At 37.6% G+C, this 15,433-nt stretch overlaps 1 protein-coding gene across 2 annotated transcripts in view; it reads right to left on the reverse strand.

The window, feature by feature from the left end:
• Nucleotides 1-15,433, reverse strand: part of LOC134535037 (protogenin B-like) — a 220,650-nt gene that overhangs the window by 24,717 nt on the left and 180,500 nt on the right. For both annotated transcript variants that reach the window (XM_063373870.1, XM_063373869.1), the window contains exons 7-12: nt 11,587-11,746; nt 9,543-9,806; nt 7,806-7,958; nt 5,892-6,083; nt 3,530-3,705; nt 1,320-1,455 (exon numbers count right to left, since the gene is read on the reverse strand). In XM_063373870.1, coding sequence (XP_063229940.1) covers nt 1,320-1,455; nt 3,530-3,705; nt 5,892-6,083; nt 7,806-7,958; nt 9,543-9,806; nt 11,587-11,746 — 1,081 coding nt within the window. The remainder of the gene's footprint in view (nt 1-1,319; nt 1,456-3,529; nt 3,706-5,891; nt 6,084-7,805; nt 7,959-9,542; nt 9,807-11,586; nt 11,747-15,433) is intronic.

Genomic DNA, 15,433 nt, shown 5'->3' on the forward strand with positions numbered 1-15,433 from the left:
ATTAAAATTAATAAAAAATTTTTTACCATTACAATATTTAAAATTAAGTACCGAAAATTGCTAAAAACAATAGCACTATTTTACACCTTAAAATCCAAATTTTCCCGAGGGAGGACCCCCCCTTCCCACCCCCGCTTTATTACCGGGGGGGGGGGGGGGGAGAAGGCGGGGGGCCAAGCTTCTTAACACCCCCCCATACACAAATCCTGGCTACACCACTGCCAGCGATGGGACTCTTTTCAAGAGCCACATATAATTTTAAAACTAAATCTGAGAGCCGGATGCATATTCTTACGAGTGGGAAAACAGTTCCAGAAAGGATAGCCTAGTTAATTAACTAGAGTTTTATTTATAAACTACTATTTATGCTGTAAATGTCAGACTAAAACAACTTATTTCGTAATAAATTTCAAGAATCTAATACAGCGTAAATAAATATATCACCAGCACGGTAAAGTTAGATACAAACAAAAACTTTCTTTATTTAGAGCATCGTACCGCTACAAACGGAAAATGCCAACTGCTTGCACTGCAAAGAAATGTTCGTAATATCATGACGGAGACATTTTTTTAGTTAATTTACGTAAAGATTTTAAAATTGAATAAAAAAATAGAAACCAAATTATATAGAACTTCACATAACATAAATTACATTTACTGTTTCCCGTGCAAAGTGACCACATGAAACGCATTTCCGTATAAACGTTTGGTACCGTAACTTTTCGCCACCTCACGGGTTAAGATGGTATTGGAATTTCAGTTCTTGAATTGTAAACATGTATAAAGTCTTGCAATTTTGCACATTTTAAATTTGTTTTTTTGAAAATTGTATTTTGTGAATCAATATATTTCATATTTACCTATTATTAAATAATCTTGTTTTATATAATGACGTATTAAATAATTTAATTTTCCAGCCTCCATTAGTATATTCATGTTTCAATAAGCAACTAACGGTTGTCAACAAAGAAATGAAAATAAGCTAAAATTTTACTTTAAAAAAAGAGAGGTTATGTTCCGTTTACAAACTGAAATACAAGTGCTCTGCAGTGCATACTTTTCTTAGAATGAGTTATTTTGAGTAATCTAGTAAATTTATAAGAAATTTTTTTAACCAAAATGAGTTGTCTACTGCATCAGTTCGGAATCGGTGAATCTGCAACTGTTGTATCGGCACACTGGCAGAACTTTGTGAATCGGTACAGCTCTAATGAAAATAATCAGTAGCGGCTTTCCTTAAAATGGAAACACTTCTTTTGCTGCGAATAGCTCAGGAAGCGTCAGAACCCGGGACCAGCCCGAAAGTCGCGATGTCGTACCTAAGTCCTGCAGCAGGTACTGAGTGGTGGTGGCCGGCAGCTTGACAGGCCCCACCTGGGCGTCGTTTCGTTTGCGGTAATACAGGGAGTACCGGGTAGGTTTGTACTTGTTGGCGGGAGGCAACTTCCAGGTCACCTGGAAACATGCGCAGTGAGTGAGACGTTACATCTAACAGCAGGGGCGCAACAACGGGGGTGGGGGGGGGGGGGCAAGGGTATTTTGCCCCCCCCCCCCCCTCTGAAATCTTGAAGTGGGGGCAAACGGGGGCAAAGAAAGTGCTGTGTAATCAATTTTTAGATAATAAAACTGCTTAAATAGCAACATTTTCCACCTTGAAATACAAATTTTCCCGGGGTAGGATCCCCGGACCGCCCGCTTCAATAGGGGGGATCGATGATTCTTTATAAAAAGGTATATTGCCCCCCCTTTGGAAATTTAGTTGTTGCGCCCCAGTCTCACACTAAATTTACAACTAATATCAAACAAAAAAAAATCTGTCGCATAGAATTAATTCGAAAAGCATGGTAAAACTGAGACTTTCGATACAAGTTGGAAACATGTAATACTAAATTAGGTATAGACAATATTATACGGCAAATGGAGATAAAATTTAAAGAAACAACAAAATTAAGTCAATACACTGTCAAAACACCGAAATGCAAGACAAAACACATGATGCAGCCTAATTCACCAAACTTAATTCATTTTGTCTATTTAAGTACCTACAGAATCAATTTCATGAACCTTAAGTTAAGACTTTTATTTAGAAATCTAAAGTATTACGTGCTACGAATAAAATGTGTTTTTTTCTATGAATCCTTTTTTACAAAATAAAGAAAATTAAAGTAGTCTCTAGCTGATACCCTAACCACATGGCTAAAAGGCATACAGATAAACAACATCAAAAAATGTATAAAGATAATGATATTTCTTTTTTATTTGAATATGAATCGTACTGAAATAATAAGATAGGTAGTTAAAAAAAATTACATTTACATTTCAAATTAGGTTGGCACCCAAAATTAACTTAAACCACAATCAATCAGATATTTTTTCTACTGCTTAAAAAGTCATGTAAGTTTAGTAGTTCCACAAACAATTTTTTATTTTTTATATTTGAGTAATTTTATATGTTATGCTTGATACCTTGAAAATAAAAATGATAACAATGAAACTTGTCAAAATATAAAGCTATAAAATTATCGCTCTAGACATTGTATTACAAAAAACATTTAGCTGTACTTTTTATTTTAATTTGAGGAACATTACAGAAGAATTTTGAATGTTTTATTTTCAGTTTTTTTGTTTAACTTACTCTCATCAATGTACGGTGTATTGTTTTATGTACATAATTTAAGTGTTTTACCACAAATTGGTTGAAGAAGTTGATCAATGTAATTGTGCTTGAAATGTAGTTACTATTGCACATGTTTTAATTTTTAATGAAAATAAAGACAAACTACACTATTTTAATTACTAAGTTTTGTTTTTTGTAACACCATAAAAATCTTGTATTTTTGGATAGGTGACTAAATAAAAAATTCCGTTTTAGGTGAAATTTCGGTTTTAAGTGGAAACACTGATGATTCAATATTTCTAATCAGTCTATCAGCATGATAAAATAAGTCTACCTTAATGCCCAAGGTTCCAACTTCCAATATTTCATATAAAACCCTATATTTTACAGAAGTAGTGCAACAAAACAGCTTAGTACGACTGAAAGCATCATTCCTGGAGGTACATCAACAGTTCCTGTCATAATGAATAAAAATAACAGCAGCATCCATTAAAAAAGAGTAATGTTTGTATATTGACACAAAAAAAAACAACACAAATTAGTCCAATGTATGTAGGCCTAAAGAAACAATAAAATTATTTTTAAGATAAAAAAATATCAATAAATATTGAAAAATTATATCATTTAAATCTCTGGCAGTTAAGATAAGATCCGATTAAAAATATTACTAGCATCACTCGTGAGTATGATTTCATAAGAAAAAATTTTAAGTTTTAAAATAAAAATTTTTTTTAATGCTCTTCAGTTGTGTACCACACACGTTTCCCACTAAAAGTAAACAATGGCAAAATATGGGCCTGTAGATTAATTCAATCCTGCCTCTCAAATACATAAAATTAAAAAAGAAAATTGCTGGCAGGATCCACCTACCAAGCTTCTCGGTTCTACCAGTAACATTTCCTTTGGTCTTACCTCAATGGACGTAGGAGACAGAACTGTCAAATGAACTACAGGTGCTAAAGGAACATTTTTTTGGCTGCTCGGCATCTGGACGCTGGACCACGACATCTGCTCGTCAGGAACATCGGACCAGCCTTCGCTCGTCGCCGCCAACACTCGTACATCGTACTCGTTACCGGGCAGCAAGCCTGTCGAATGACAGAATAAAACCACTCCTTACACACAAACGTTTTCTCCAACCCCAACAGAACGAAGACATTTTTAACACACAGAAATAAATAAGTTTGGAATTATTGTAAAATCTAAACTTCTTTCACCATCAAAAATATGTACTTATGTCTGAAAAGTTTCCGACCTCAACATGAAGATGGCTGCAATCAACAAAAAAGGTGGCCGGGGGGGGGGGGGGGGTTGTTGTTTGCTCGTGCTATGGAATATATGTACTATCTCAAATTTCAGCCATTTTGGACATGCATTTGTTTTTTTAACAATTGTTTGGATGAGTAGATGCACCATGTTTTTGTGAAAATGGAAAAATGAGTATGGAAGTGTCATTGAATAGTTGTTTTTGAAAGGCAATACGCCTACACAAATTAAAGACGAGTTGGACGCTGTGCACGGGAACTCTGCACCATCACTTACCACAGTGATATTTTGGACAGCTGAATTCAAACAAGGCCGTGCCGGCTCGGAAGACGATGAATGTTTGCGACACCAAAAACTGCGAAGGAGGGATGATTTGAAAAAAATTTAAATACTGTTCCTTTGGCCGGGATAAAGTGAGAGAGACTGTTTTCAAGGATAGTCGTGGAACTGTCTCGATAATAAATTAACTTGGAAAAAAAAACTGTGACAGGAGCATACTAGGTATCATTACTTAAATAGTTGAAGGAAGAAATTGCAGAAAAAGGTCATATTTGCACAAACAAAAAAAATAATTATTTGACCAAGACAACGCACCAGCTCACACCTCAGGGACTGCCATGGCGAAAATCTAAGAACTGCGGTTTGAACTGCTTGACCAACCTTCTCACTCACCAGATCTAACTCCAATTTTTTGTTCTCTAGGCTAAAAGTTGTGCTCAGAAGACAGGGATTTTCATCAAATAAATAGGCCATCATGTTTGTAAACAACTGTTTTGCAAAGAATCACACAAACAATTGTTAAAAAAAACTGCACGTCCAAACTGACTTAAATTTCAGAGAGTACATTCCAAAGCATGTGCAAACACATTCCCTAGTCTTCATTGATGAGTGCTGCCATCTTTATGTTGAGGTCAGAAACTTTCAGACAACCCTCGAAGTGGACTGGTTCTTCTCCATACATCCTCGCTAACAAAGTTACATAATTTCTACTGCGATTCTGCTGTAGTCAAAGTATAAACGAACAGTACCCAGTGGTACCATTAACATTTTTTGACTTTCAGATTTGCAAGTCACATGATACACACCCGTATATACAATTTTAAGACACGAGCTGAGCCGAGCTTTAAAAAAAGAACACCAAGCCTAACCGAGCGCAAACTTTCTATCAAATTTTTAGTCAAGCCGAATTCGATCCACGAAAAGTTTTCGAGGTCTTGTTAAACTTAACTCACACATTTATAAAATTATAGACAGATTGTACTGAATACAGTGAAACCTCTTTAACAAAAACACTCTTAATACAAAAATAATTAACACAAAGTGTAGTCACAGTTCCTATAAATTACATATGAGTTATAGTGCTAAGTAGTTTGTTTAATACAGAAGTATGGTTAGTATGTAATATAAAGTTTGTTTTCGTTGCAAAGGTAAACATTTACATGTAGTAAATGATGGTTAATACAAATTTCCTAGAAAAATGTAAAGAAACAAACAATACTTTTGCCTTTGCTTTGGTACAGTTTATGTTAAGGGGAAAAAAAATAGAAATTACATAGTCTTTCCAAAATTTTGCTATGACTTTTGTACCTAGTTTTTAAACCTATGCTTTTTTCTTATGTCCTAAATAATTTAAAAAGCAGTACAGTACAATATAATTTTTTATGTCATGGGCGTAGCCATCCTCAAATTGTATTTTACAATCCTTAAAAAAAATACATTTGGAGCTGTATAAAATATAAATGCAAGTTTCCTTTGAGCATATTATAATGTTTTGGGTGTACTTTGCATGTATTAAACGAGAAAAAACTTTTTAACTTTTTTTTAAGTTTGATTTAGAAATTATGCAATAAATGTAATAAAAATGTTTCAACAGTTTGGTTAATACAAACCTCATTATTGAGTGACAAAACTATGGTCCCTTCTGGAAGCTTCAGTGAGGTTTGGCTGTACTTTCTTGCCTCAAGAAAACATTGGTGTAAATGATGTGCGTGGCTGAGTGGTAACTCACCCGAGATGAGGTACTCGAGGCTGTTGCCGCTCAGGAACTCGGTGGGCACCGACGGGTGGTCCTTCAGCCGCCACTGGATCTTGTACTGCGTCACGACGCCCTGGGCCACGCTCGGGGGAAGAGGGGACCAAGACACCAGCAGGGTGCTGGGGCTCTTCGGCAGCAGGCGCGGCTTCGGGGACTTCAGAGGAACTGCGAACAAGCCGGGCGATGGGTGGCTACTTCCTGCTACCTCGTGGTCCGAGTGGCGTACATCTGTCTACCTTCTTTTTCCTGATTTTGGCAACCTCAAAAAACCCTACTGCCAACCCATAATCACACAGTATAAGCAGTGGCGTAGCAAGCGGGTGGCGGGGATGGCCCCCGCCAGGGGCGCCGGATCAGGAGGGGAGGGGGGGGCGCAGCTACGGTTTTGCATTACTGAACCCTCCCCCCCTCTCTTTTAATCCAAGAGGGGGGCGCTATTTTCAATTCTGGCCAGGGGCGCCAAACATCTTAGCTACGCCACTGAGTATAAGAAGAAAATAACCGAACGTTGATGTTCACGGTCCATGAACATTAGGGCCCGTTCTGCAAAGGCACGTAAAACGGAGACAGATCGCGTAAACAAAGACGGATCTTCAGGAACATTTCACTATCGTGTCTGCTGCTTCCTCAATGAACGGAAACGTAACAAACTGCAACCAATGATATTTTGTTCCGAGGTTACGAAATATTAAAGTAATTTTAAAAAATATCCTACTTTGAGATTATAGCACGGGCAGAATTTACATTATATGTATAATAAAATAAATGATAAAATCGTAATAGAACACTAGATATTAATGTACTTGAAACAATTTTTAACATATTTAGAACATGAACAATCATGGCAACCACCACAGACAAATACTCTATTCGTCGCACGGAGCAACATAAACAGAAGAGCTCAGCATTGCCGAGCTCATCCGTACCAGTCCGTCTCCATCTGCATGCTATTGTAGAAACTCTGATCCAGGAGATTTGTCTCTATTTATGTGATCCGTCTCCGTTTCCGTGTCATTGAGAACAGGCCTTATCGCAAAGAAACTTCATGTAACATTTACAATGATGGGGCAAAATACTGTACTGTGTAAAAAAAAAATGTTTTGCTAAGAAACAGTTACTATTATTTACTTGAATTAACATACTAATAGCTGTGTGTTTGAAGAATATTAGAATAATATTTACTAACTGTTAAAACTGAGGTTAAAAATATACCCTAGTTTTCAGGTTATCAATAAACAGGTCGACATAGATCTGTAGCTGTCTTATTTTTTGGATTGATATAGTAAATATTTCAATGTTTTATAAACTTTAATTAAGAGACATGTGCCCTGCCAATCCAGCAGCAAGGCAGCCAAACCCTCTTTTACTGACAAAGCAGCTATGTGTATTCTTTTTGAACTAATGAGTACTTCAAGCAAAAAACCATGGAATTATTAACAGTCTGGTATAGGTAGCTAATTTAATTAAAGTTGGAGCTTAAGGTACAAAATAAAATAAACCATTTTTTTCTATACTAAACTTGCCATGTTAACTAGGTAGTATTATCATTACAGATTTTTGTTGAAATCAATGTTTTAATAGCGTCGCATAACCTAAAAAGTAATTAGATCCAATGTTTACATTGATTCACATCACCTAAATTGTAATTAAACAGATAATTTTACATACTCCACTCCAAAATAAAAATAAAAACATTTTTAATATTTTAAACCATATGCTGATAAAAAAAAAATCTAACCCTATTACACTGGTGCATTCTGTCCAAGTAGGTTTGGGTTTTAAAACAGTGCTAAAAATTACTTGGTAGGTATATCAGTATAACTATTTTGATTCCATGAACACAGCAAACAAAATTGGTGGGTCAAAATTCTCCAAAATGCTTCTTACCTCCTTCTCCTGTCATGCACGTGACTTTCTTGGAGAGATCGCTGGCAAAAGTGGTGTACACACGCGCAGAAAACGTGTAGTTGGTGAAAGGCTGCAACTTGTCTACAATCACCGTTTTGTTCGATGTCACGGTTTCTTTCATCGGTCCGCCCGCTGTTAGAAAAAAATAAGGAATATATAACTAACAGAGAAAAGAATAACAATATCTTATCACAGTAAACAAACTGACTAACTTTTAAGGCCAAATGCATGTTATAATTTAAGCTGCATATTTGTATACACCTTCTGGAAATCCAGCCTTTCCCTCATGTTGGTAAAGCCCCATGATGGTGAAATGATGGAGTGTGTTGGTGAAAAGAATAGAAGTATCCTGAGAAAACACAACAACAACCAACGACAGCCGAATAATGCACCACAACTCTGTAAAACTAAAAGCGTGAAGTGTTCTCTTATTTAGACATTGCCTCTTCAAACTCCGTAAAGAATTATAAACCACAACTTTATGTTCACTCAGATTATTCAGTGCCGTTGGCCATACCTCTTATTTATGCTTTATGGAATTAGAATACACATTCCTATATTTTTTACTGCCTACTAAAATTGAAATAAAAATGTATATGATGGCCAGTGGTCAAAGGGTCTGACTGGTAAACAAACATCACTTTTACTAACTATATACATACATGTTTTAAAGATACTTATAAGATACAGACAAAAAGTCTAGCCATCCTGATATCGGTATCCCACGGTTTCCCGAAGTCACGTCAGTCGGCTCCTCGGATGGTACCTTACTATAAGTCATGGTAAGAAACAAGATTTTATGTCTTTATTTTTAGTCAAATTTCATTTTTTAAACAGAAAATTTTGGTGTTATTGTTTTTATTTTTATAAAATCAGTTTTGTAATACTTACTCTACAAAATAGTGGTAAAATTTATATTCTGCATTTTTACGATAAAAAAAATTTGTAACAAAATGGTTTGAAAAAGATGCATTCAGAACAATAAAAAAAAATTAGCGAGCGTTTGTGGTTTGAAAGTGATTCAATAAGAGATACACAATAAAAGAAATTAAATTATTTTTTTTTCCTGATCCATTCACTTTGGAACAAATTTTTTTCCAGAAACAATGAAATTCCATGAATTTATTTATTTTTTATTTTTTTATGATTATAAATTAAGTTTTGGTAAATGCTTCTTCATTCCATGATATAACTTGCATGTTGGTGCTTTATGGTGCATTCAAGGGCGCAAAAACGGGGGGGGGGGGGGGGGGGGGGCACTAGGGTATTTCCTTCCCCCCCCCCCCCCCCCCTCCTTCTTCTGAAACCTTGAAGTGGAGGCAATCGGGGGCAAAGAAAGTGCTGTGCAATCAATTTTTAGATAGTAAAACTGCTTAAATAGCACCATTTTCCACCTTGGAATACAAATTTTTCGCGGGGGAGGCCCCCCGGACCACCCGCTTCAATAGAGGGGATCGATGATTCTTTATAAAAAGGTATATTGCCCCCCCTTTGGAAATTTAGTTGTTGCGCCCCTGGGTGCATTAACTTGGATTTCGGTGTTACGCTGTGTTTCGACAAGCTTTATGGCGTTAGTCTGGTTTTATCGCAACTAGCCCAATAATCTTGCTCCTAGTCATGGTCCACTTGTCCCCCAATATGCCTGGTCTGCGTCGCCGGCCATCGCCGTCTCTAATGAGCGTTGGTTTCGACGGAAAGTCGGACCCTAACAGGCACCTGTGGGCTCGAAGTGGAAGGTGTAGGCCTTGAAGTTGGGCTGGGGTTCCACCCCGTCCACGGACAGCAGCACCTCGCCGGAGGAGAGGGTCCGGCAGGAGAGGCCGGTGGGGGGCGGGGGCTGGAAGCGGGAGGCGTTGACCAGCAGGCGGGCCGCCGCCCAGGCCTCCCCTGCCTTGCTGCTCGCCACGCACTGGTACACGCCCGTGTCCGCCGTCACCGTGGTCGACAGCACCAGCTGCTTGGCCTGCTGCTTGACGCGGCCTGCGGGAAACGCACTGGCAATGCACTCCCCCGCTTCCGTCCAGGGCAGTGCGTTCCGCCACCACGTTCACTCCATTTTTCAAACAAGTCGGCCCAATACTCGATAACTAGAGACCGGAAAAAATTTGCGGGTTCGATGACCTCCGGGACAGACTCCAACATCCTCTACACACTCGTGGCAAATGCAAACCGTTCATCGGCCGCTGACTTGTGAGTCGTCACGACCGGGTGGCCCCTGTGATTCGACACTTCTATGAGTGAGGGTCTCTCAATTGGCCCATCGGTCCTCCAGATTAAAAATGTGGACCGATGGCAGAAGCAGCACTAAGGTATAATTATTTTGAATGTTAGCTAGCATAACACGTAATGAACCTGCGAATTTTTCAGGTCTCTACTCATAACTGGTAGTTCATACCCTAACTGAGACCCCGAGATGTTTCATTTTTTGGTAACGTCGTGAATTTTCACCTTACGACTAGGGACACGCGATTGCTTTTTTATATTTCATGGCACAAAGTAAGTGGTGTTTATTTTCTACCTGAAAGTGAAATTATTTTGCATATTTACTTAAATTTTTTTACAAAATATTGACAGCTTTCTTCACAAACCATCAATAGAATTACGTATGTAGTTCGTACAGAAGTACAGCTTAACGCTAGTACCAGCTGTATAAAGTAACGCACCCCTCAGCTAACTGACATCTACATATACAACAAAATAAAAAATGACATCTGCTAAAGAATGGAAAATGTTGATCATTTGAAAATTTTATTTCGTAGAAGGCAAATCTAACTGTGTGAGAAGGAACGAAATACCTATTGAATTTTGAAGCTTCAAGAAAGTTATTCCATTGAAGAAAAAAAATTAAACCTATTTCTGGAAACTTGGTGTTCAAGTGAAACCTATATCCATTGTATTTCAGGGAACCAGTACAAAATTAAGATGTGTGCTGCGGGAAAGCAACATGTACAGCTTTTGCTTTCCGGTAACACTTACCTCAAAAAAGGCGTAAGCGCAGAAATAAAATAAGTACCTAGCCTCTATAAACTTAGCAGGATCATAAACACCTAATAAAATTGAAAAAGAAAACACTGCTTGGTAAATCACTCATATTTCCTAACTATTTTATTTTACATTTCTTTAATATATTAACCAGTCATTCTAAGTTATCATGTCTTTTAAGGCTGAGTCATGACCACAAGTTTATTTTATAGATGCAGGTAACAATAAGTACTTTAATTGCAATTATTATTTATAAACACAACAAAATTATTAAACAACATAAACAAGAAGTGAGAATAAAGTTTCCATAGAACCACAGACACAAAAGAATCGCTTCTCAGTCAAATCGTAGCTGAACACCGAATAGAGAACTCAAAATATCGACCAGACGGGGGTGGTCGTGTCTGCATGATTACATGCTAAATACGTAAAACATTCCCCCCCCCCCCCTTCGGCTAATTGTAGCGCCATATTGGTCAAATGCCCAAAACAATGACTTTTTTTTATGAAAGTGACTGTTTTTAACGACAGAGATTCTAATGCCTTTGCACATATGTTGTCCCAAAAAGAAATTTTAAAACCTTTCCTGGTATTTCCTGAATATTTTCAACTCATATATCCTGGTTTAGAACATCTGTGTACTGTAAGAATTGACCAGTACTATAAATGTGTGGACATAGTGTGTTCTTTTTAAAAACATAATATTTAAAACAGAGCAAAAAAAAAAGTCGGGCTGGTTTGTCCTTGCGGAATTAAAAACCTGTGTTAGTGAACGTACCGTTGATTCGCAGCCGCTGACCGTCCTTCCACCAAAGGATTGTGGGTGGCGGGTGCCCCTCGGCGGTGCAGTTGAACCGGGCCGTCTTGGCGGCCGGCAGGACCAAGGACACGGGCGCCGACGTCAGCCTCGGGGGAATGAGCACGTCCACCGACGTCTCCTGAAACATTCGCCCGGTGACGCCACCGCAGCGCAAGGGGGCGCAAATCTGCAGGACTCGCGAAGGGGTCCCCGAATCTGCCCGAGATTTCGCACGTGGGTTTTAACCGACGTCATCTCTGGACAGGGTGCTCATCCGATGCACACCGCCCATACGTTAGCCTATGTGCGTGCAGTAGACGGAAAACTTTATATAATGAACAGAAAGTTTTCCACGAAACATAGTTTTGATTTTTTACATTTTTATCAATCCCATTTCACGGTCACGATCTTGCAAGCGCGAGCGTACCCAGGGGAACCCAAGTCCCCCTTCCCCCGTCCCACGGAATCTACTTCCATGCCACAGTGAAACTTCTTAAGTCCGATATTCTACGATTCGGCACATTGTGCAATCCGACACTAACAGGCCACTTTCGTTCAAACTTCAGGTGGATTCTGGCTGCCGACCTTGGCCACAAGATGCATCACTGTGGTGCCAGAGTTTTTAGTTCCCTCAGAGTTTATCGTAACTGTCGGTTTCCTTTCCAGTGCAGTGTTTTCGGTTCTCCAGCAGGTTATATTTCAAGTTTCACATTCAGCGTTCTTGTTAAAACTATACTGACATTCCCCAATCGGCAGGGACAAATTATATGGTGAATCGCTGTTGTGAGCTGCAAACATGTATAATAATTAATATTTTTTTAAATGCTAGTAACACGGGAAACAAGAGGCCTATGATTCAGAGCAGCTATGGCTCCATGGTAAGCAAACAGTCTGTTAGTACAGGCAGACAACAGAGTGATTTCAGTGCAAATAAGATGATTCGGTAGTTTACTTGGATGGGGCAAACTGAGTGACCCCAGCAACGCAATAGGAAAACAAAACGTTCCGGAAGCTTTCGTGTAACCACGGAAGGTTCTGCGTCAGACTCTGCAAACGAAAGTTTCCAGAAGGAACAATTGGCCTGAGACGAAGCAGAAACAGATATATAGTGACTCACAAGCTACAGAGGGGCTTCTTTGGTTCAGGGACGTCAGTTAGTATGTAGAGTCCACGATAGACACAGGGGACCACCCTGTACCAGTGATCTGTACTACGAGTTGTAAGACTGACTAAGACAAGAATTGTAATCATGCTGTAGAGTAACTTGTATTCGAATGTAGCCAGTTGTATGCCTCATTCGTATTAAGTGAAATAAACAGCAAGAATAATTCTGTGAGCAGTAGTTAGGTGATTGCCTTTCACTCTCCTACCTACCCACTCAGCAGAAGAGGTATCCATTCCGCTCGGGGATACAACATCGCGATAATGCCAAAATAACATGTCAATACACCATATAATACTGAAATGCAAGTTTATACACCACAAAACATCGAAATTCCCCAATAAAATCATGAACTTAATAAGCATATTTAATCAAAACTCAACTCAGATTACAAAAATTTAATGTTTAAATATATTAAATTCAATAAACGTAAATTATTTACATGCAGTTAGTACCAAAATGGATGTACTAACTAGATTGGAAATATTTTTTGGTTTTTATTGTTTTGTAACTGTTATTAGTAACTAATTTTTACAGTTCGACATTGGAACATTTTACGAACGCGTAGACACACGCTGATTTATTTGTATTATTCCCAGCAGTTAGACATGTTTATTACAAATTATCATATTGTAAAAAAAAAAGCATACTGTATCAGTCAAATGGACACTCTTTTGGTGAAGTGCTATCTTAAAGAATAAACAGAGTTCATAAAAAATAAAAAGACTGACCTTGAAATAAAACCATGATAGCTATTCCCTACTAATCCGGAGTGGACGAAGTCCAGAAAGTGCCGTATGAGACCTTTCACTGAACCGTAGAGAAGAGCTGAGCTGAATACGACCAGCTCTCTTTGTGAGCAGCACACATTATCTACTGTACTCTTCCACTGATGGAACACTGATGACTTAAATCCTTTCACATAATTCCAAATTCTACTTCAAATCACTTGCAATTTTTATCTAATTCAATTACTAAAAAGTCACATAATTTCACAAATATATCCTAACCACCACAAACGTCTTGACATTTTAGGGATATAATGTTCTGATCCCAACACAGATTTTCGTTTCGGAGAAGTTATATTTTCTTGAATGGAATTTTTCATCAATCATTTAGAATGGCTTTAGTATTTTTGTGGCTTATATGTGTCCTGAAAAACATCTAAATAAATGTTCTGAAATTTTTTTAAACCACATTTAGAAAAAAAAAACATACATAGCTATAAATAAAAAAATTAGTCAATTTTAAAGCAATTTCATCATCACACAAAATAAAGTTGAACAAGTATATTATTTCATTAAAGTGTTAGATAAAATGGTTCAAGTATGTGAAATGCTTATAAAAAACAATTTTAAATTTTCATTGCCTCCAAAATCTGAAGTTCATTCATACATGTCCTAAAAATTGAACAGATATTAGGTATTGAATAATTATTGAGCAAGTCCAAAGGACTTAATAATGTTCAATACAAAATAAATGTTCGGTTTAGGGGGATTATTTTTAATGGTTCCCGATTACTACTGCAAAGCATTAAGCACTGACTGCCACTCACTGCTCTGTTCATAAATTAATGGCTTCCTAAATAATTAAAATTACTGTAATTATTTTGCAAAAAATTGCAGGGGTAAAATGTAGCATAAAATTCCAAATATGTACTGTGTATCAGGAATGTAGCCAGGACATCAGTTTGCAGGGGAATACATTCTGGTATTATTTGCTAAAGAATTATAACTACATATTATACTGGTTAAGGCATATTTTTTTTTATTTAGTTTTACAACAAAACTAAAAAAAAATATTAAAAAATTAAGTATTTGTAGCAAAAGTAAAAGAACCTCTTCCATAGAATTTAAAAATGTACCAAACACTTACGTCAATGAAACTAAGGCAGACTAAGTCCGGGTTTATAAACTATGCAAAAAAATGCAAAATGCAAAAAGTTCAATAATCACGTATTTAAATGGTACTCATTTCTAAACTACGCCACATGCAGAAACCATAACGCAAGCTTTGCCCAACTTTCAACTTCTTGCAATTCGGCTTGCATTTACAACTTCATTTGAAGTGAAGTGTTTTGAAAACTCTTGTCAAAGATGCAGACGTTAGCTGCGAAGAAGGGCAAGATGTTGATTTTATTTTATCATTTACATGACAAGACTTCTTTTAAATAAAAGTAATGACAATTTTTTTATTTTATTTTTTTAATGATAAACATGAACGAACAAAAGACGCCCGGGGAGTAAAAAATGTGTTCTCTACTGTGTTTAACACTTTCCAAGTTGTAAGTTTGGTGACATCTTGCGATGACAAGTGATTTACTTGTGTTTGTTGCGTTGTTGCAACACTGCACAAATTGCATACTTCATGAACCTGGCCCAACGGCTTTGAAGCTTCGAAAGTTCACAGCCTCAAAACAACAAGCTACCACCGTGAACAGGGCCGCAACTAGAGTCTCTGGCACCCGGGGCATTGAATGGATTCATGCCCCCACCCCCCCCCCCCCTCTCATTTTTTGCACATACCACACCAATAAAGCGGGGGGGGGGGGGGTGTCCGGAGGCCCTCCCACGGAAAAAATGGTGCTACGATGAGACGTTATATCGTAAAAATCAGATTAGACATTTTCCTGGCATGCAGGTAAAAAAAAAAAAAAAAAAAAAA

This window comes from Bacillus rossius, chromosome 8 (genome assembly GCF_032445375.1).
Source record: "Bacillus rossius redtenbacheri isolate Brsri chromosome 8, Brsri_v3, whole genome shotgun sequence".
Taxonomy (NCBI): domain Eukaryota; kingdom Metazoa; phylum Arthropoda; class Insecta; order Phasmatodea; family Bacillidae; genus Bacillus; species Bacillus rossius.